Source organism: Momordica charantia (assembly GCF_013281855.1).
Source record: "Momordica charantia cultivar OHB3-1 chromosome 11 unlocalized genomic scaffold, Mcharantia_2.0 BLBB01000011.1, whole genome shotgun sequence".
Taxonomy (NCBI): Eukaryota; Viridiplantae; Streptophyta; class Magnoliopsida; order Cucurbitales; family Cucurbitaceae; genus Momordica; species Momordica charantia.
In genome coordinates this window covers 18,855,279-18,878,083 of record NW_028275159.1, presented here as the reverse complement: position 1 = coordinate 18,878,083, position 22,805 = coordinate 18,855,279, and the positions used below count along the sequence as shown (strand labels likewise).

Here is a 22,805-nt window from a genome sequence, read left to right as displayed (position 1 = left end):
GAATCATATAAATAGGATGATCTCTTGTTGTATTTCAAGCAAGTGTGTGGAGAAGAAAAACAAGAGAGTTTGAGAGAGTTTGTGAACCAAGTTTGGATGTTGTGAGAAATTTCAATACAAGTGGAGTTGTTTATTCTCAAATGAGTCTTGTTGATTCTAAATTAGCAAGTGTCCATCAACACTTCCAACAAAAGGTGCAAGCGATTGTGGTTAACTGATGGGGATGAGAGCTCGACTTTCTTTCATAAAGTTTGTACGGCTCGAAAAAGAAAAGGTTTTATATTAGAAATCATAAGCAATGAAGGAATTAGCCTTACCACGATCCCCTTATTGAAAAGGATGTCATTAAATTCTTTCAAGGTATTTATAAAGAAGAGATAGTGAATAACCATATCATCACCAACATTTGATGGGCTCCTATTTCTGTCAATCAAGTAAGCTGGCTCATATTGGAGTGTATATATTTGTAAATCTTATTTAGTATGTTATAAGTCCAGTGGTTAGTTTGTTAAGTGGTTATTCTTATTTAGTCTGTTGTAAGTCTAGTGGTTAGTTTGTTAAGTGGTTATTCTTTATTTTCCTGCATATAAATACCTTTATTTGGGTGCAATAGTGAATGAAGCACATTTTTCCCGATTGTCCAAAATGGTATCAGAGCGTCTCTGATTTTTTTTTTCTTCACGTTATTTTTGTGCTTCTTTTGCCACCATGACTTCAGTAACTCCTAATCATGAAGATGAGCCAGTCGTTGATCAGTCATCTACTTCTCTAAACCTTAATCATGTTTCGAATCTTCAGAATTCGGCTGACGAATCACTTAATCCATATTTCTTGCATCACAATGACACTACCAATCTCGTGCTCGTCATTGAGTTATTAACATATGAGAATTACATATCATGGAGTCGATCCATGATTATTTCGTTATTCGTGAAGAATAAACTTGGATTCATTGATGGATCTATCACTCGTCCTACCGGAGAATTGCTACCTGCTTGGATTCGAAACAGCCACGTGGTAATAGCCTGGATTCTGAATTCTGTGTCAAAACCAATTTCGGCAAGTATAATCTTCTCTGAATGTGCACGCGACATTTGGTTCGATCGTTTTGAAAAGAAGAACGGACCAAAGATTTTTCAATTGAAGAGAGATCTTTCAACATTTTCACAAAATCAAGACTCTGTAAGCATGTATTTCACTCGTCTCAAGACTATTTGGGATGAGTATAGCGTCTATCGCCCTTCTTGCACCTTTGGAAGATGCACTTGTAGTGGAATGCACCAAATCAAAGAGTGTGCTCAGTTTGAATATCTAATGTCCTTTCTTATGGGACTTAATGATTCTTTTGTTCAAGTTAGGGCATAACTATTGCTAATTGATCCATATCCGACTATCAGCAAGGCTTTCTCCTTGATTTCTCAAGAAGAGCAACAAAGGTCGATCAGAACTTTTCCTTCTACACAAACTTCAACCTTTGGAATGGCAATTCAACAGCAGTAAGGTTCTCGTGGATCTTCATCCTCTAACAAGCCAAGAACAACTAATTCGTCCTTTCTGCACTCATTGTAACATGATAGGTCACACAATTGATGCTATTACAAATTGCAACGAATTTCCTCCAGGTCAAACTGCCATGAATTCCTCGACTTTTTCGAGTTCTGGTTCATCATCCAATGTGAATTCAAATGCAGTACTCAATGTGAGTTATGCCTTTGAATTCGACTTCTCTCGTCAACACTACGAACACATCTGAGGCCATCTCACAATGCTATAACATTCTCAATATGTTGCAGTCACAACTTAATGCAACAAAATCAGATGTTGAAACCTCTTCGTCATATATGGCAAGTACATATTATGTATCTCATTCTTATCATGTTGCTAGAAAATGGATTATTGATTCTGGCGCATCAGGACATATTTGTTTTCAGAGAGAGTTATTTGTCTCTTTATTGCCAGTTAACACTATAGTCATCTTACCAAACACTACCCACCTTAATGTGCATTTTATTGGCATTGTGCGATTGCCTGGTTCATTCATAATACGAGAAGTTTTATATGTTCCTCAATTTCTGTATAACTTGCTCTCTGTCATTGCACTAAGACTGTCTGTTTCTATTCAGACATACATCAACATATTCTCAAATAAAGGAGACTAACGGAAAAATGTTTCCGTTCTTAGATTTGAGGAATTTTTTTAAAGCTAAAAGAATCTTGCATAAGTTTTCTTATGTTGAAAGGCCTGAACAGAATTCTGTAGTTAAACGAAAACATCAGCATATTCTCAATGTTGCCTGAGCATTATATTTTCAGTCACGAGTCCGCTTCATTTTTGGGATGAATGTGTGCTTACCGCTGTTTTTTTAGTCAATCACACACCATCTCGTGTCTTACATTGGCAGTCTCCTTATGAATTATGTAACAACCGAAAAAAAAAATATATATATATATATAAATTATTATTATTTTTAGTTGTTTTCTTTTGTTTTCTCAATGATAAACCTTTCAAAGATTGGTAAGTTTTTCTTCCTCATTGTTTTAGTTTTATTTTTCTTGATCTGTAGTTTTTTAATTCAGTTTATTGGGAAAAATTTTGAGGTCTTTGTTTTTATAATAAAAGATTTTAAGGATTTTTTACCCTAAAAATTTTTCAGAATTTTTGGTTTGAATCTTTTTGTTTATGAGACTCTTTTTGCATAAAAAGTTTACCTATCTGTATCCCATAAACTATAGTTTATTGTTATGATTTTTAGATGAAAAATTATATGTTTTTACCAAGTTTTAAAGGTTTTCTATACAGTTTTCAGATCTGATTTTTTCTATAAAAATCAGTAAATTGTTAATTGTTTTATGGAAAATTCTTGGAAGTTTTATTTTATAAAACATAAAATTTTCCAGATTTAAAATCCCCAAATTTTCAATTGATTATAAGGCTTTTAAACTTGTTTTGTTGGGAATGTTTTTGTAAATTTTGTCCGTATTAATTTATACCGATTCTTGTAATTTTAAAGGTTGTTATTGTTGATTTTAGAGGCTTTTTAACCCAGTTTTCAGATCTGGTTTTGTAGCCCCAAATCTATACTTTCCTAATTATTTTGCATAAAAAAAGTGTTTTGAATGGGAAAATTGGGTAGATAAGATTTGGTTAGTAATTGGTTGAATTTTAAATCCTTGGATAGGATTTAAGGATTGATTTTGGATATTGGTTGTTTCTAGGCCTCTAAGTTGACAACTACCAAGGAAGAAGTTAATTAGATTCGTAGGATTTCTGAAAGACGTAAGTGATTTACCGTATCCCTTCGAAAAATATTGTAAGTAATTTACCATATCTCTTCGAAAAGTGTTGTAAATGATTTACCATATCTTTCAAAAAGTATTGTAAGTGATTTACCATATTCCTTCGAAAACTAAATGTATTTTGGATTTGATATGAAGATTTGAAATTGATATCTTGCCTATGAAATTGAAGTTTTATTATGGATTTGAAAACTAATTTGGCAGTTTATATTATGTTTATTTGTAAAGTATTTGAAGTATTCTTATATGATTTGATAAAGTTTTGTTTAAATTTATTTAAAGGTTTGAAATTGATATTTTGTTTATTTGTGAAATATTTGAAATCATGTTTTGGAGGATTGATAAAGTTTGTTTTAAATTAGTTCAATGTTTTGAATTAATTTAATATTGAAAGTAAGTATTTGTTTTGCATTTTATTTGAAAGATATTTTGATTGATTTGATAGGGCTATCTAGATATGCTATGATTTTGTTTTGAGGAACGTTTTGCTTATTTGGGGTAGTAGCCTAATTTGGAATTGATGAATTTCTGTTTTGGGTTATTTGTGGGAAGACACTTTTGTGGTTTGACTTTCCTTGGGAATGAAGATTCATGTATGTGTTATTCACTCGCATGTTCTCACACTTAAGTAACCGTTCTATTTGTTTTGATCGATATTATTTCGACAACTTTGTTCTGGTCGATATTATTTTGACAACTCTTTTCTGGTTGATATTAATTCGACAACTCTGATAGAAGCTTCTGATTGATTGGTGTTACCGACGGGTAACCATATATGTTTTGTAGACTACCCAAATAATGAAACTTTCCATTCTGATTTTGAAAGTATGAATGAATGTAAGATTGTTTTGAATGTTTGAATGTTTGAGAACTTTGTTCTGGTCGATATTATTTCGACAACTCTGTTCTGGTTGATATTAATTCGACAACTCTGATAGAAGCTTCTGATTGATTGGTGTTACCGACAGGTAACCATATATGTTCTGTAGGCTACCCAAATAATGAAACTTTCCATTCTGATTTTGAAAGTATGAATGAATGTAAGATTGTTTTGAATGTTTGAATGTTCGACAACTTTGTTCTGGTCGAAATTATTTCGACAACTCTGTTCTAGTTGATATTAATTCGACAACTCTGATAAAAGCTTCTGATTGATTGGTGTTACTGACGGGTAACCATATATGTTCTGTAGGCTACCCAAATAATGAAACTTTCCATTCTGATTTTGAAAGTATGAATGAATGTAAGATTGTTCTGAATGTTTGAATGATTTAGTTATTCGAAAGTTTGAAAGTTATACCAAATGTTTTAGAAGGAATTTTGAAAGTTTTGATTGAAAGAAAGTTTGTTTTAAAGGATTTGAAGTTTGATCGAATGAAAGTTTGTTTTGAATGAATGAAAGATTGATTTGAATCATTAAAAGTTGGTTTTGAATGAATGGAAGTTTGTTTTGAAAGAATGAAAATTTGTTTTGATTGACTGGAAATTTTATCTTATTTGAAGACTTTCTTTCTGAAAATTTAGTTTGTTTTGAAAGTTTTGAAAATTGTATTAAATATTTTAAAGAACTTTAAAAGTTTTGATCTGTTCGTAGTTTTGTTTACGAATGTTTTCAAAGGAAAATGAATTTTGAAATTCGATATGGAAATTGCTGAGTATTTTCGTACTCATTTTTCTGCTTTCTAAATGTTTTTCAGATGAAGAATTAAATGATCGTTTTGGTAGAAGGTGAAGTTTAGAGCACTGACATAAGTTTCAAAGTCATCTTTCTATTTAGTTTAGTTTAGAAAAATTATGTAAAGAAATTGCTTCCGCTCAATAATTTTAGTTCTTAAAGTTTCTTGAAAGTTACGTTTCTGCATTTTGTCAGAATGACCGTATTAGAAAATACGGGTTGTTACAAATTATTACCTGGTTCTCCTCCTGATTATTCTTCAATGCAGGTGTTTGGATGTTTGTGTTATACTTCTTCTCTGCCACATCATAGATCTAAGTTTGATGCTCGTGCTATACTTGCTATTTTTGTCCAATCTTTAGAACTACTAGTAAAAAAACGTGTGTTGCATGCGGAATTTAGTTTATAGTTTTTTTTACGCTAATTTTGAGAGTAAGAATTTGAAAAATTGTAATAGATTAAAAAGAACATTATTTTCTGTTATGTTAAATTGTTTAGTAAGGAAAGAAGACTAATCTTATACAATATTAATTTCAAACATTTCAAGATGTGGTTTCACAAAAATAACATATTTAATATCAATTGAAGGAGTCAATTTGGGCATAGCTCAACTAATTAAGGTACATACCTCCGATCAAAAAATTGTAAGTTTAAATCTTCATTCCCACATCTTGTACTAAAATATATATAATATATATACGTGTGGATTAAAGTTCGATAATGCTAATAAAATCTAACACTATATTGTTCTTATTATTTGCTTATAATATGAAAATAAATAAATAGATATTGTTGTGGGGGAGAAAATCTCCACCACGTGTAACGCTAGGAGCCACATAACGTGCAACCAGACCATCCTCACGAAGCGAACAATCAACCTAATACGTATCCAAAGGAAAGCACAAATCAGTAGAGTGAGTTTTGTCACACTCAGTTGTTGTGAATCGAATGATTCTCTAACCACCTTGGACTACCATCGTGGCATGCAGCCGCGAGATCCTCATGTGCGAGTTCGTGCAAAGACGAACAATTGGCATCGACTATAAATGTCAGGTACTTGCACCAATAAGAGGTGTATGAATCTGAAATCTAAAACTACAAACTACCAACTCAGCTACTTACTAACTTGAGCATCTAAGTTCTCACTCTTCTTTTTGCATGTTTTCATACTTAGTGGGCTCAATTCAAATTTGGACTCTCTTCCAATTTGAGGAACATTTTGGATTCAATAGATATATATACACACACACACAAACACATAATACATATGTACAAGTCATAATTATAAAATTGATAAAAGGATATAGCAATTGAATGTTTAGAAATGTACGTATTTAAGTACAATGGGATGAACATAAATTTGTTGCTATAGTGCAGTTAAAAATGTAAGGTTAAAATAAAATCAATATCCATATGAGCCTTAATAAAAAAAATATTGTGGTGTAGATGTGAGAATCCAAATAAACTAAACTAAATATGAAAGTCGGATTAATAAATTTTTGACCACATTCTCCATAGCACATAGTATTGCAATGAACATCCATTAGGGCCTTGAAAGACTGACTGAGATTGTTTACAATATAAGAAATGTCCAACTATTTGTGTCAAGTATTGCAATGCACCAATAGTGTTGCGTTAGAGAACATGGTCTGCCATGAGTTAGTCGTCGTTAAGGGAGATTTGGGTGCCAGTGACAGAGGGAGATGGGCACGACTTGAGGTGTTGCAGGTTTAGTTTGGAGTGTAGATCATCAATATATTTTGCTTGATTAAGTAATAGACCCATAGGCAAGTGGTCAATTTTAATGTCAAGGAAGTAGCTTAATCGGTCGAGATCCTTAAGAGCAAATTGACTGTCCAACATGTGAATGAATTTATCAATGAAGGCGATGTCATTTCCTATGAGAATCGTCATAAACATAAATGAGAAATAAAATAATCGTAGAGCTTGACCGAAGGTAGTAGAGAGAGGCATCAGATTTGAAGTATTGGAAGCCCCAAGATAACCGCACAGACTTTAACTCATCATTCCATGCCCATGGTTCTTCTTTCGGGCCATATATTGCCTTATTCAATTTGCAGATGTGACAAGGAAACTGTTTGGTTTGGTGCCCTTAGCTCGTGTATTTGTAATTTATGAACAAATTATTTATTCAATAAAGAGTTATCTTATTATTTATTTGCATTACTCGTATTCCAATAAACTAAGATCCAAAGATTTTTAATGTAACTAGAATAAGATATATTTGATATACAGTATATATTTAATATACAATGTATATATTTGATAGACAACATATATTTAATATACATAGTATATATTTGGTATACAGTATGTATTTAATATGCAATGTATATATTTGATATACAATATATATTTAATATACAATGTATATTTTTTTTGATATACAGTATATATTCGATATACAAGTGGATAAGACCAAGCCCTGGGAGCCTGTTTTAGACCATAGAGAACCTTTCGAAGTCTACAGACAAGATGTTTGGAGCTTGAATCAATGAATCCCGTTGGTTGTTCCATTAAGACAGTTTCCTTGGTTGAGGTGAAACTAATTCCCATGTTTGATTTTTCATTAAAGCGACATATTCTTCTTCCATAGCCTTCCACCAATGATTATGTTTCAAAGCTTCCTTAGCAGATGTAGGTTCTACTTCTTTGTAATCAGCCAAATAAACTTTGGGTTTAAAAATTTCATTCTTCGCACGAGTTACCATAGTATGGGTGTTCTGAGGTACCATTGGACAAGGGTCAGCAGATAACGAAGCATTTGAGGTAGAATTTGTAGGATGAGGAGAAGGAGACGAATTAAGAAAATTTGTTGGATTAGGTTATGTTGTAGGTGGATTTGGAAGTATATTAGTTGGAGGAGAAGACAAAAGTTGACTAGAAGAAGTAGGTACAGTAGGAGGAGAAGTGGTTGAATTAAGAGAAGAGTTTGGTAGAGAGGGAGGTGAGATAGTAGATAAAGTGGTGGTGACAGTGGAAGTTTGAAAGGGATAGGAGGTTTCATCAAAAATGACATGGCGAGAAAATTATAGTCACCCATTGAAAGCAAGACATTTGTAACCTTTATGGACATTACTGTACCCTAGAAAAATACAAGAGGTAGAGCGACGTTGTAGTTTGTGATTATTGTAGAGTCGAAGACAAGGATAACATAGACAACCAAACGATTTTAGAAATGAATAATTTGGTGTTTGATGATAAAGTTTTTCCAATGGACTTATCTATTCAAGAGTAGAAGTAGGAAGTCTATTTATTAAGTAGACAGCTGTTGAGAAAGCATCATCCCAAAATTCTAAAGGCATAGAGGAATGTGATAGAATAGTAAGGCCAGTATCGACTATATGTCGATGTTTACATTCTACAATCCCATTCTGTTGGGAGGTGTAGGGACAAGAAAAGCGGTGTTCAATCCCATTTGTTTTAAGATAAGGAGAGAAGGTTTTGAATTCTCCACCACCATCTTATTGTAAACATAGAATGGAAGTGTTTAGAAGTTTTTCTACTAAGGTTTTAAATTGGATAAAGGCCGAGAAAGCTTGAGATTTAGTTTCAAGAAAGTAAATCCAAGTGAAACGAGAGAAAGCATCAATGAAAGAGATGTAATATCGATACCCATTTCTGGAAGTTTTATATGTGAGTCCCCAAAGATCAGAAACCACAAGTTGCAATGGAGCAGTATATGTGGTGGTGGAAGGAGAGAATGGGAGAGAATGGCTCTTGCCAATTGCACAAGCTTGACAAAATGAAAGTGTTTTATTGATACATTTGTCAAGTATTTTATCTATAACAGGGGATGATGGATGGCCTAATCGTTTGTGCCAAACATCTATGGGTTTATTACACTAGGGTATAGATGTATTACACAATGATGTAGTAGTTTGGAGAATATGATTGGCTGTTGAAATGCTTTTAGAATTTGGAGATGATGCTGTCAACTTGAAAGAGTATAGACCATCATGAAGATTCCTTGAAGAAGGACTTTACCAGTCACTTAATCTTTTACTAAACAAAAATATGGATGAAATTCAAAATATACTTTATTGTCTCTAGCAAACTGACTAACACTAAGAAGATTTTTAGTAACTGAGGGAACATGAAAAAGATTTTGAAGATGGAAAATATGGTTAGAGGATGAAGTAAGAGAAGTATAACCAGAGTGAGTAATGGACAAACCTGCCCCATTTGCTATGTGTATCTGCTGACCTCTTGTTACCACATTACTTATGGCAAGATTACCCATATCATGTGTAATGTGATTGGTTGCTCCAGAATCTGGATACCAGTTGTATCTTTATTAAGATCGGGTGCCATTAACATTGCTGGCATAGGCTGATTATTATACCCAGTAGATGGCTGATTATAAAGAGACCTCCCATTTGACTGTGCTCCAATATGTGACTGATTTGGAACTCGGAAATAGCATTTGTCAGCCGTGTGATCGAATTTATGACAAATTTGGCATTGCACTCGGTTCTTGGGATACCACGACCTTCCTCCTCCTTTAAAATGTCTACCACGGCCTCTAGCATCATATGACTCATTATTATTAAACCTTGAACCCTCATTATGTTGAGATTTCTGATTATCATTGATGTGAGAAGTAGAGTTCTATTGAACAAGATTTACTGATGGTAGTGTTGAATCCTTTACATTTGTTTGAGCCACATCTTTATCCATTCTACTTTCATGAGATAGTAGTAATGAAGTAGCTTTTTGTACTGAAACTTCACCTGATTGTGTTGTAATTACTGAAATGGTTGACTCATATTCTAATCCTAATCCGGATAGAATGTAAAGAACGTGATCCTCTGGTGTGACTAGTTGTCCCGTAGCTAGTAAAGAATCAACTAAGCTCTTAACTTGTCGAACATAGTCTTTAATAGTAGAATTACCTTTCTTGATATTCTGAAGTCTAGTTCAAATTTCCATTACTTTGGCAAGATTTCTTGTAGTAAAGATTTGATGAAGATTGCTCCATATTTCTTGCGTTGTTTTGTAGTGAAGAAGGTCTGCAAGAATCTCCTCTGACATGGATCCCAGAAGCCAAGAGATTATCAGTTTGTCTTGTCTTTTCCACTGCGTATAGGCTAGGTTTGGCCTTTGTGTAATTATCGAGTTTTCTGTACTGACAATTTACTGCTGTGGAATTTGATTATTTTCATCAATATAGCTCTCTAAACCATTACCTTCTAAGGCTGCTAGTACCTGAAACTTCCATAATAGGAAATTGTTGTCTGTCAGCTTTACTGTATTGATTTTATTGCCCGGATTGATCAACGTGAATCCTTGGCTCGTAGTGACTTCAGAATTCTCTTCTATAGAGTCTGTCATATTTCTTGAATCGTCGTTAGACGTTTGAGAGCTCTGATACCATCGTAACATAATGGATTATTTTGTATTGAAATCCATTACAAAATACAGGAGGTGTTAACGTTCTTATATAGACTATTGGGCTCTTAACAACTTTCAACAGATGACAAAATAATGGTTACATATAAAACAAAGTGTAACTAAAGCCCAATATCACTAAAACACATTTATTATTAAAACCCATCAATGATTAATCTTAATCGGGGCAATTGCAGGAATGACTAAAATTAATAACGCGTTTTAAAAAATGTCCAAACCTATGAAATATTGCAATAATGGCTAATTGATTTTTTCCGTTAAATTCTAAAATATTTTGTAGACAAATATAACCTTGTAACCAATTAAGTATATACGTATAATTTTAGGCAAAAATAACGGGCTTTCATTTGAGAATCGATTCTATCTAATCGAATGAATGAAATTTAAATAGTTAACTTAAATCTAATTTAAAATTGATAATCAGAATTTGAAAATTGATTTAAGAAAAATTTATTAAAAATGTATTAGGGTAGATTTTGAAATTTACCACTCTAAAATTCCAAAATAAGAGGACAAATAAGATTATTACTAAGTAAATATAAAATTTACTTTTCACCTTTGACTTGAGTTAGAGAAGTTAGGGTTTTAGGAGTCCCTTCCCACCTTTTGGTCTCACGCAACTTCATGCACCCTACAACCATCGTCTTCCTCACGAAGTAGATCCGCAAGCCGCCATCCCGCCTCTCACCGTTAAGGCCACCACCCTGTCTTGCTGCTCACCTCACGAAGCAGATCCATGCGCCGCTCACCTTCACGCCACCGTCCACGAACCAAAATTATATCGGTCACCGTCGCACCCAACCGCCGCCACCCTCCCCGTTGGCCGCCACCCGTACCATATGTGCTTGATGCGCCACGTCCCAAACTAGATCTACCGTCCCGCCGCCCGACCATATCCGCCAAAGGCTGATACGATTCGCCGGCCGCCCCAGACTAGATCTACCTACTGCCGCTTCGATATGTTTCCGATCTGCCGCCTAACTTCCATCTTCTAACAACTGTTCGAGGAAGGTAAGACTCTTTGTTCAGATTTTGCTTATTTTAGGGGTATTTAAAAATATATTTTTGGTTTTCCTATATTTTAGGGTATTTAAAAAAATATAAGTGTGAGACCGACATGTGTCTTTTGTTTATAACTAGATCTGAGAAGTATATATCTACAACTGCAACAGACTTACTATATTATATAGCTTAAATTCTAAATAGAATCTATAGATATGGTAAAAGTTAGAGGAAGAACATCTCGACAATGATTAAAAGTTGCTGGTATAACATGACGTTCAAAGGAATTGTGCAAAATCAACTTAGAAAGTGAAAAAGATGTATAGATGCAGTAGTTTATATATTTCTTGTTTGTTAATTTTTACAGTAATATTTACAAATTAGATTCACTAAGCTAACTGTACTTGTATATTTTAGGAAAAGAAAAGGGTCTCAAGATAGTTGAGGAAGAACGTGTTAGTGAGGTAATTATTGGTATATACATGTATTGACATTCTACTTATGATATTTGAGTTGTATAATTATATATACATGTATTGACTTTCGTATTTTGTTAATTATTGAATTGGTATATACATGTATTGACATAATTGAGTTTCATGGTGATATATACGTGTATTGAATTCTAATTTTAATTTTTCTTTAATTGGTATATACATTTATTGACCTTTTAATTTTTATAAATTTTCTAATATTTTAATGGACGATATAAAGTCTAATGAAGAGAAAGAAAGAGTGAACAATGAATCCACCGATGAACATAAGAAAAATAACTCATCGTCAAAAGAAGTTTAAGAAATTGAATCTGATGACGATACACGCCCAAAGGCTACAAATTTAAGAGGCATCACCTATTTTCCTAATCGTTTTGATTTATAGGTTGTTAATCTTCGATTTTTTAATTTACTTTTGTTATAGATGTTTTATTAAATGATAAAGAAATAGGAAAACAAAAATACAAATAACCTGTGATAGCATATACTCCTTAGTGGTTAGGTATATATACCAATTCATGCAAATATGTATATATATATTAAAAAGATACAGTAGAACAATTACAAAACGATGAGATGGGAGATGAATCGTTGTACACAAATCGTTTAAATTAACCGAAATACAAAACAAAGTAACTAAAATAATTAACTTGAAATCCCTTGAATGTAGGAAAATCATTTTGAATTCAAAACAAAGTTTGTTATGTGATTGAATATAAGAAAAAGCCAAAATGACATAGAAAAGGGTATTGTTGGAAAACTTGTAAAATTGCTAAAATACTCTTTAGCCATTTGTGCAAAATTAAAAACTAATAGACATTTTTTTAAAACGGGTGGCAAAATTTAGCCATCCACTTAAATTTCCCTTAATCTTAACAAATACTAAGCCTTTTAAGATTTTTAAATTGAAATAAAGTCAAAATGAAACATAAATGAACTGATTGTATCCTTGGAAATAAGGAAAATCATAAATTATTTTTATTTGAGATATATTTCTGTAACAAAATTCTCTCTCTAAAACATTTATTTTCTCTTTCAATTAGTTTACTCTCTAAAATTTCTCCCTTAAAAGATTTATTTTCTCCCTAAAAAATTTTCATACATAGAATATAAGTTTTATTTTTTTCATCAATATATATTTTCATTTCTTTTTCTCTTCCAACATTTCTCTCCATTTTCTCTCTCCTAAGAGCATAGTTTCCAAAGTTCTCTCCCCAAATTTCTTTCCATAAAAAAAATTCCCTCTATAACTTGTCTCTCTTTTTAAATTAACCAATATATCTCTACCTTTTATCTATCTAATTTTCTGTAAGGGTAACTTTCTTTCTCGTTCTAATTTATTTTTTTCATCCTACAAGTCTTTTACTCTAAACTTTACTCTCTCCTAAAATTTATCTTTTGTCTCTAATTTGTATCTCTCTAAAATTTCTCTTTTTTTTTTTCTATAAACATTTTTTTCTATTTTTCTAACTAATATTTTCTATATTATATTTCTCTTAGTTTCCCTACTTGTTTCTCTTTATATCTTCATTTTTTTTCAACTCTCTAAATTTACTCTTTTTAAAATTTATCTCTAAAAAATTTCTCTATGTGTTTGAACAAACATATCTATCCAACTCTAATTCTTAAAAAAAAAAAACTTATCAATTATGTATGATTTTTATTTTCTAAAAAAAATCCAAAAATAGAAATGGTTATAAAACCAGCCTTAAATTATTAGGATTAGAAATGAAAATTTTAAAATATTATGAACCAACCTCAAATCAAATTTTAAATACAAAACTTTCTTCTTTATAACTTAAACATACAATGAAACGTATACAAACATTGATTTCCCTTTTGAGGTTCCTTCCAAGTAAAACCTACAAATAGTCATTAATTTATACAACAAAATTTTGGTGGTAATTAAATCACAACAATTTTGTCTCTTTCCCTTCTCGGTGCATGTAGCTTCTTCATAAACCAACCTTTTTGTCTCCCATGCATTTCTATATAAAGTGGCTATAAATAAACCAACGGCAAAATTTGAAATCCAATCTTGTGTTTCAAAATAATGGCTTCCATTACATTCAACACCATATTTTCTCTCCTTGCTCTGATAGCTCTTGTCCTTCGAACCTCCATGGCTATGGCTATGGATGACAGTAGATTGCCTTCAAATGACATTGCGGTGAGCACGAGGGTGGAGCTCATGAACGATATGAATTGTTTGAATCATTTTCTAAATCAGCTTGTATCGTGTAAGAGCGAAATTGCATCGTTCATTGCGAATAATGGTGTGGTTCAGTTATGTCCAGCTTGTTGCCAAGCAATTTTGGGGTTTCAAAGGCAGTGCTTGTCCTAAGTGCTTAGTTCTCTAGGGATTATTGTCCAAGACTTCAATATTCTTGAAAGTTATTGTAAATTGGTCGCAAAATTTCCACCACCATAATCTTGTGTTTTCCCTCTGTTGCACTGTTCTTGTTTTAAAGTTCAAATAAAATAAATGAAGGAAATCTATGTAGTTTCCTTAAGGTTACTTCAAAATTGTACTAAAACAACTAGCCATTTGAGATAAAGTTCAATGTTAGAATTTGATATCTGATCTGGTGATGCATTATTAACCATATATAAAAGGAATGTTTAAATTCTATTTTGTGGTCCATCTACGTTTGGCTTTGGTTTATTTTGGTCCCAATATATTTATTTTTATTTTTGTCATAACTTTAGATTTTGAAGATTTTCTAATATATCTAAAGTCTTGATGTTGAAGAAATGACAATATTATTCTTCATTTTTTACTAGTTATTATACTTCATTAGTTAAGTTGATTGGTGACTCTTAATAAATAAAACTTGGTTATTAATATATATATCCTTTGATCTCTGAAAAATCTATATCTATAATCTATAATATATTAAAAAGTTCCAATGTTGAAAAAGCAATTTTAGACCATTGTGTCCCTTTATAATATTTTAAATTTGCTAAGCATGTCACTTTTAATTTTGAATAACTTCAATCGAAGAATATGAAAATTATATGAATATGAAAAAAATATTGCTTATTTATTTCTAATAATGTATGATTTTACATTTAATTGGAATTTAAAATTATATGAATATGAAAAAATATTACTTATTTATTTCTCATAATTTATGATTTTACATTTAATTGGAATTTATAATGAAACGTAAAAGATGTTGGAATTCCAAAAGTTTTCTAACCTATCCATCCACTACATCTACATATATCAAGTTCCCGTATCTACTCATTTCTATAATAATTTAGCTACCTCCCTTAGTTGCTTCTTTTTATCTAATCTTTATTTCTTATTCTTAATTTTATATATTTAATAGTGTCATATCGTATAATGACCTAGCGCATTGAGTATCTCGATTTATAAGAGTTGAGAAGTAGTATTGTCAATAATTAGACATCATAATTAGATTTTAAAGAGTGGTTTGATCTAAAAAAACACCAGTTAGAGATATAAACACTCTTTCATAAGTTCTTTTCAAATGTAGGTATCAATCCCTCCAATAAATTTTTATAAACTATTTTACAATTAGTATTTTTATTCTAAAATTTTATGCATGGTTAATATGTTGAAATTTAATTATTACTATTTTTTATTTATTAATTTAATATGATTATTCATCAATTTGATCTCAAATCTGTTATTATCTTTATTTGAGTTTTTTTTTTTACAAAGAAAATGACATATTATTAGTAAGTATTAAATAAAAAATGAGCTAAAAAAGAATCTTTAGTGTGTATAGAAATATTTACTTTAAAATAAATAACTTTTAAGATAATTTAAAATATTGTTAATAATTAATGAATAATGTGCTTAATTTAAATTTTAAAATTATCTCTCTCGTTAATTATAAATTTAGTATAACTCATTACAATTGATGTAATAAGTTAAAAATAGACTAAAAATAAATACTATGAAAAGTAGTTTAATATAATATTATTTATTATAGGAACGTATATCTATTTATTAAATAAACACACAGATAAATATAATGTAAATTCAAATAAGTAAAATTAATTTTGAATGTGGAATTATGATAATTTATTTTTTAAAAAAGGTTGATAAGTTTACCATGCTAAAAATTAGACTAAAAATGTTTATTAAGTAAAATATAATTGTTAAAAAATTAATTTGAATATAAACATGTAAGTGTAATATTAAATTTATAAATATAAGAAATTTTAAAATGTTGAATATGAAAAGTTTGAATTTCAATTGTTTTACAATTTGTCCAATATTTAGAACTACCACTGTGTTGCATGCGGAATTTAGTTTATAGTTTGTGTTACGTTAATTTTGAGAGTAATGATTTGAAAAATTGTAATAGATTAAAACGAACATTATTTATTTTTTGTTATGTTAAATTATTAGTAAGGAAAGAGGACTAATCTTATACAATTTTAATTTCAAACATTTCAAGATGGGGTTTAACAAAAATAACATATTTAATATCAATTGAAGGAGTCAACTTGGGCATAACTCAACCAATTAAGGTACATATCACTGATCAAAAAATTGTAAGTTTAAATCTTCATTCCCACATCTTGTACTAAAATATATATAATATATATACTTATGGATTAAGGTTCGGTTATGCTAAGAAAATCTAACACTATATTGTTCTTATTATTTGTTTATAATATGAAAATAAATAAATAGATATTGTTGTGGGGGAGAAAACCTCCGCCACATGTAATTCTAGGAGCCACATAACGTGCAACAAGATCGTCCTCACGAAGCCAACAATTTACCTAATATGTGTCCAAAGGAAAGCACAAATCAATAGAGTGAGTTTCGTCAAACTCAATTGATGTCACTCAAATGATTCTCTAACCACCTTGGACTACCATCGTGCCATGCATTCGCGAGATCCTCACGTGCGGCTTCGTGCAAAGATGAATAATTGGCATCGACTATAAATGTCAGGCACTTGCACCAATAAGAGGTGTGTGAATCTGAAATCTAAAACTACAAACTACCAACTCAGCTTCTTACTAACTTGAGCATCTAAGTGCTCACTCTTCTTTTTGCATGTTTTTGTAATTAGTGGGCTCACTTCGAATTTGGACTCTCTTCGAGTTCGAGGAACATTTTGGATTCAACAGATAGATAAATAGATAGATATATATATATACACACACATAATACATATGTACAAGTCATGATTATAAAATTGATAAAAAGATATAGCAATTGAATGTTTAGAAATGTACTTATTTTAGTCCAATGGGATGAACATAAATTTGTTGCTATAGTGCAGTTAAAAATGTAAGGTTAAAATAAAATCAATATCCATATGAGTCTTAATAAAAAAATATTGTGGTGTAGATGTGAGAACCCAAATAAACTAAACTAAATATGAAAGTTAGATTAATAAATTTTTGACCACATTCTCCATAGGACACATTATTGCAATGAACATCTATTGGGGCCTTGAAAGACTGACTGAGCTTGTTTACACTATAAGAAATGTCCAACTGGGTATTTCAAGTATTGCAATGCACAAATAGTGTTGCGATAGAGAAAATAGTCTGCCATGAGTTAGTCGTCATTGAGGGAGAGTTGGGTGCCAATGATAGAGGGAGATCGACACGACTTGAGGTATTGTAGGTTTAGTTTGGAGAGTAGATCATCAATATATTTTGATTGACTAAGTAATGGACCCATAGGCAAGTGGTCAATTTGAATGCCGAGGAAGTAGCTTAATTGGTCGAGATCCTTAAGGTCAAATTGACTGTCCAACATGCGAATGAATTTATCAATGAAGGCGATGTCATTTCCTGTGAGAATAACGTCATAAACATAAATGAGAAGGAAAATAACCGTAGAGCCTGACCGAAGGTAATAAAGAGAGACATGATATTTGAAATGTTGGAAGCCCTAAGATAACAGCACAATCTTTAATTCATCATTCCATTCACATGCTTATTCTTTTGGGCCATATGTTGCCTTATTCAGTTTGCAGATGTGTAAAATCTTTATATATCGAATAGTAGGCGTGCGACGTTACTGTTCTACAACTTTAAGTTTAATAATAGTATTGTCAAGCAATAATCATTAAAATATGTACTCTTAAAGATTAGTGTATAGTTAGGATTTGAGCCATTTTTAAATATTTGTTTAAAATATTGATCAAGTGCTAGCTTACAGTTTTATTGTTGAAAAAATCATGTAAGTTAATACATCAAAAAGTATTTAATTAATTAAATAGTACATTAATAAATTAATTATCAACAATAATTTAAATGGAATATTAAAAGGTGAGATACAAAACTATAGGTAATTTCATTTCCCAATATTATGGGTAAATTCCAAAAACCACCTCTCAAGTATAGTAGTTGTTACAATTGAATCGTTTAAGTTTCAGTTGTAAAAAATTAACCCTCAAATTTTTATAAACTAAAAAAATTAAACCATTAAATTCTCAATAGTAAAAATTAAACCCTGAAGTTAACCCAAGAAAAAAAAAACAAAATGTAAGCCATCCTCTTCTTGTCCACATCTCCGGCTCCACACTCTACCACCAGCACCATCAAGCCTAGAAACTTATTCTCCTTCATCTCCCAGTCCCCATGGTGGCAGATTGCTTTCAACACATTCACACGATTCTGGGTTACTATTTTTTACAAATTCAATGTCGGAAATTTGCGATCTTTGTCCAATTTGTTTAATTGGAGTCAGAGTTTTGCATGCAGAATTCGATTTTTTGATAAGATTCAAGATCTTGGGCACCTTGAATCAATCCATCAACACATTTTTTTGGAACAAAATTTGCTTTTCTTTTTTCTGTTTCATCTCTGTTTTATCAATTGGTTACTGTTTTAAAATTAGAATTTGAGTTTACTAATTGATGGCTTCTTGCCATTTTTTATGGGAAGCGTTTCGAGTTTTGGGTTCGCTAACATTTTGTGGTTGGAATTAGATTTTCTGATATAATTTGGGCTCTCCGGCTCCATGAGAAGACCCTTGCCGATGTCAGAAATTTCTGATTAGTTTTACTCTGCATTCGCGTCGGAGAGAATGAGAGATTTCTTTCTTTTTTGTTTCTCCTTAATTTAGAGGTGCAATTTTATAACCATTCAAAGTTAAGGGATTAATTTTTAATATGAAAAGTTGGATACTAAAGTGTCACTTTTAGAAACTATTTAGAACTATTTTCTAAAAGTTGGGGACTAAAGTGTCACTTTTTGAAACTTAGGGACCAGATAAAAACTTATGCTCAAACTTAGGAACCAAAAGTGTATTTTACCCTATAGTGTTATTTAAATGAACAGTTTAAAAATGATTATTAATTCTATAATATATCTTTTATTTTCCATTAATAGATGGGTTAATATAAAATGTTAAACAATTTTTATAAAACAAAAAATTGTATAAAATTAATTTTAATTATTAATAACATTTTAAATGGTATAATATTCTATTAATAATAATTAATATACTATTTATATTTCATGTTAAAACTTATTATAATAATTATAAAAAAGATTATGTAATTAGATATAGATTCGTGTATTGTACGTGGTAACTAACTAGTATATTAAAAAGTTGCAATCTTGAAAAGGAAATTCTGGACCATTTTGTCCCTTTATAAACTTTTGTATTTACTAAGCTATGTCATTTTTAATTTTGAATAGCTTGAATCGATAAGAATGTAAAAGTTACATGAAGATGAAAAATTTTGCTTATTTATTTCAAATAATTTATGATTATACATTTAATTAAATTAGTAATAAAATTTAAAAAGATTTTGGAATCCCAAAAGTTTTCTAACCTATCCATACACTACATCTACCTATATGAAGTTTCCATATCTACTCAATGTCTACAAAAATTTAGCTCTCTCTCTTTAGTTGCTTATTTTCTAATGGCATTCGTGTCACTCATATCTATTAATTCATATCTTATAACAAAATGTGAATTAATATAACGTGGGACATTTAAATAAAAAACACAAAAAATATTTTCTTTTGGACCAAATAATATAATAGGATGATTTATGACAAAATGTGGTACCGTTTTCGAACGGGTGTTGTAGGGTGTTAATACCTTCCCTACGTTCTGTCGACTCCCGACCAAAAATTATGTTTTCATAGACCAAGTTTTTTAATTAGGTGACCAATCACACACCTCGTAGATGATTGGTGGCGACTCCAAACCCTTATCTCGAAAGATACTCGTGTCGTGAGATGTTTGGTCAAGTCCTATAACGAGCGAAACCCTCGTTTTGTGTTGCTGAGACATGCGCCTAAGGAGAAAGTCTTTGCAGGGGATGACGTCCGCCGCTCCGCGTCGCGATGACGTTGCGATAGTGTCCTATACAATAAGTTTGTATAAAGCTGGACCGAAAAATAATTAATCTCACTTTATAACACAGTTGATTGACGAGATTAATATTTCATAAGGTGACCATATGTAACTCGATCTTAATCTTGAGTGAGTTTTGGACTCCTGCCTATGAAGGACCATCTTTTAATTTGTATGGGTAAGAGTGACACGAGTTGCTGACTTAATAAACCTACCATTTTGGAGAGACGAGACCGAGTGGGGAGCCGGAAGAGCTACGCAAAATGAAATTCATTCCTTGCCCTATTTAGGGTAAGTAGATGAATTGTTCCCTTAAGTGTTGGCTCTAGGTCTTGAACAATGGGGCCCCACCCTCTCACTGGCCGGAGAAGGATTTAGTTTATGGTTGAACCATAAACAGATTGTTCATTATTGGATCAGTGGTACTTGAAGAATGAGAAGTAATTACAGGGGTAAAATGGTAATTTGACCCAACTGTAATTATGGATGACTCGTGAATGATGGTTATATCCATGGATGCAACACGTTCTACAAAGCATAAGAGTGCAACTATGGGTCTTTAGTGGAGTGCCCTATAGTTAATAGATGCTTATTAATTTAATTAATAAGTTCAATTAATTAATCTCGGGTCATTGGACCTTATAATCTGTATGTTCATTAGGTCCCCTTGCTAGCTCACAGTGGGTAAAATGAGGATTAAGATTTTTGAAAGAATTTGAAGTGTTCAAATTATGTAAGGGAATGTAGGTTAATTGTATAAGATACAATTAATACAATGTGTATATAGATACATTATAATTTTGAATTGTTGGCTTTTTGGCCCTTAATCTCGGTTAATTAATTTAATTAATTAATGTTTGGATGATAACAAACACACTTAGTATTAATTGTTTTTGGTGTGTAAGAATTATTGTTATAAAACATAAATTTATTATGAGCGTCAATAATATTATATGATTTACTGATAATACATATTTTGTTTATTGATAATTTTAGTGTTTTAAAGTGTCCACAGCGTAGAGCTCGATACGATGATTTCAACGAATTTTAAATTACCCAAATCGGAGCTCAAACGAATAAATTATGATCGAAAGAAGTTGAAAGGAAAAATATCGAGAGGATGACGTGGCGACTAAATCAATTAAGTGGACTAATGAAATAGCGACACGTGGCGAGATGTATTTACTGAAATTTGTTTTAGTTTATAAAAAAAATGGAAAAGAAAAAGATCGAGGAAAAAGAAAAGAAATGAAATGAAATTAAAAAAAAAAAGAGAGAGTGGCCGTTTGAAAAAAAAAACCAACAGGTAGGAGATGACAGGAAAAGAAAGAAATGAAAAAAAAAGAAAGAAAAAGAAATGCGTTGAAGAGCCGTTAGAGAGAAAGAAAAATATATATATTTATTATTATTATTTTTTATATTATATTTTCAAAATCAATTATTATTTTATTCAATTAAATCTCAACCTTTGATTTTCAATCATTCAAGATCTAATGGCCCAAATTCAATTTCGATTTCAAATTTATTTTCAACTTTTCCTCACCTACTTAAACCCCACTTCCTTCAACATTTTATACAACTCATTCTCTCCCAATGTTCTCTCCAAATTTCTACATTGTTAATCTCTCTTCAAAGCTTTAATTTTTGTTCTATATTCTTGAGGGAGATTTTTTATTTTAGAGATATTTGAGCTTCCAATTTTATTTCTTTTAGCCAATTTGAAGGCTTTTATTTGTAAGAATTTTTTCTTACAAATTTGTGAGCAAATATTTGTATACCCACTCTTTGAGAGAGTTTGTAAGTTTATTCTCAAATTTCCATATCCTTTGTAACGGTTGCTCTTGAGCCCGAAAAAGAGCGTTGTAACGGTTTGATCCTGAACCGTGGAAAGGATCGGGTTTCTTCTTGCTCCCGAGAAAAAAAAGAAGGCTTTATTCCGATTTGACTACTACCGTGGAAAGAGTCAAAGTTTCTTAATCGAATACCCAAGAGGCGCTTGGGGAGTGGAGTAGGTCGGTTGTTGCCGAACCACTATAAAATTTTCGGTGTCATTTTCTCTAACCCTACTCTATTTAATTTTTGCAATTAATTTTCTTTATTACAAATTGCATAAAATTAATTATTCGAATTTGTTATTCATATTTATGCTCAATGTTTATATTTGAATTATTTGGGTGGTGAAATTAATTAGGGTGTTTGTATTTCTAATTTATTGTTTAATTTGTGATAAAATTAATTGTTCCTAAAAAGTTTACTTATTTGTTTAAATTTGGGTCCACCGTAGTAAAAAGTTTATAAAGTTTAATTAAACCCTATTCACCCCCCTCTAGGGTTGTCATACCGATCCAACAATTGGTATCAGAGCACGGTTTCGCTCTTCTACAAAAATTATTTTTCAAATTTTATCTTGATACTAAGTATCTTCTTAATTTTTGAAAAATTATTTGAAAAGCTTAATTGCTAGGGCTATGACAACTTTAGATTTTCTTGAAAGTTATTGTATTGATAAACCTCCATTATTTGATGGTAAAAAATATGATCTTTGGAGACATCGTATGAAAACATTCTTGTTGTCTATTGA

At 31.2% G+C, this 22,805-nt stretch overlaps 1 protein-coding gene across 1 annotated transcript; it reads left to right on the top strand.

The window, feature by feature from the left end:
- The first annotated feature begins 708 nt into the window (after positions 1-708).
- LOC148208258 (uncharacterized) lies at positions 709-1,365 on the top strand. The gene has a single exon (XM_088120166.1). It carries the CDS (start codon positions 709-711, stop codon positions 1,363-1,365), a length of 657 nt encoding a protein of 218 aa, XP_087976292.1.
- Positions 1,366-22,805: the final 21,440 nt, after the last annotated feature.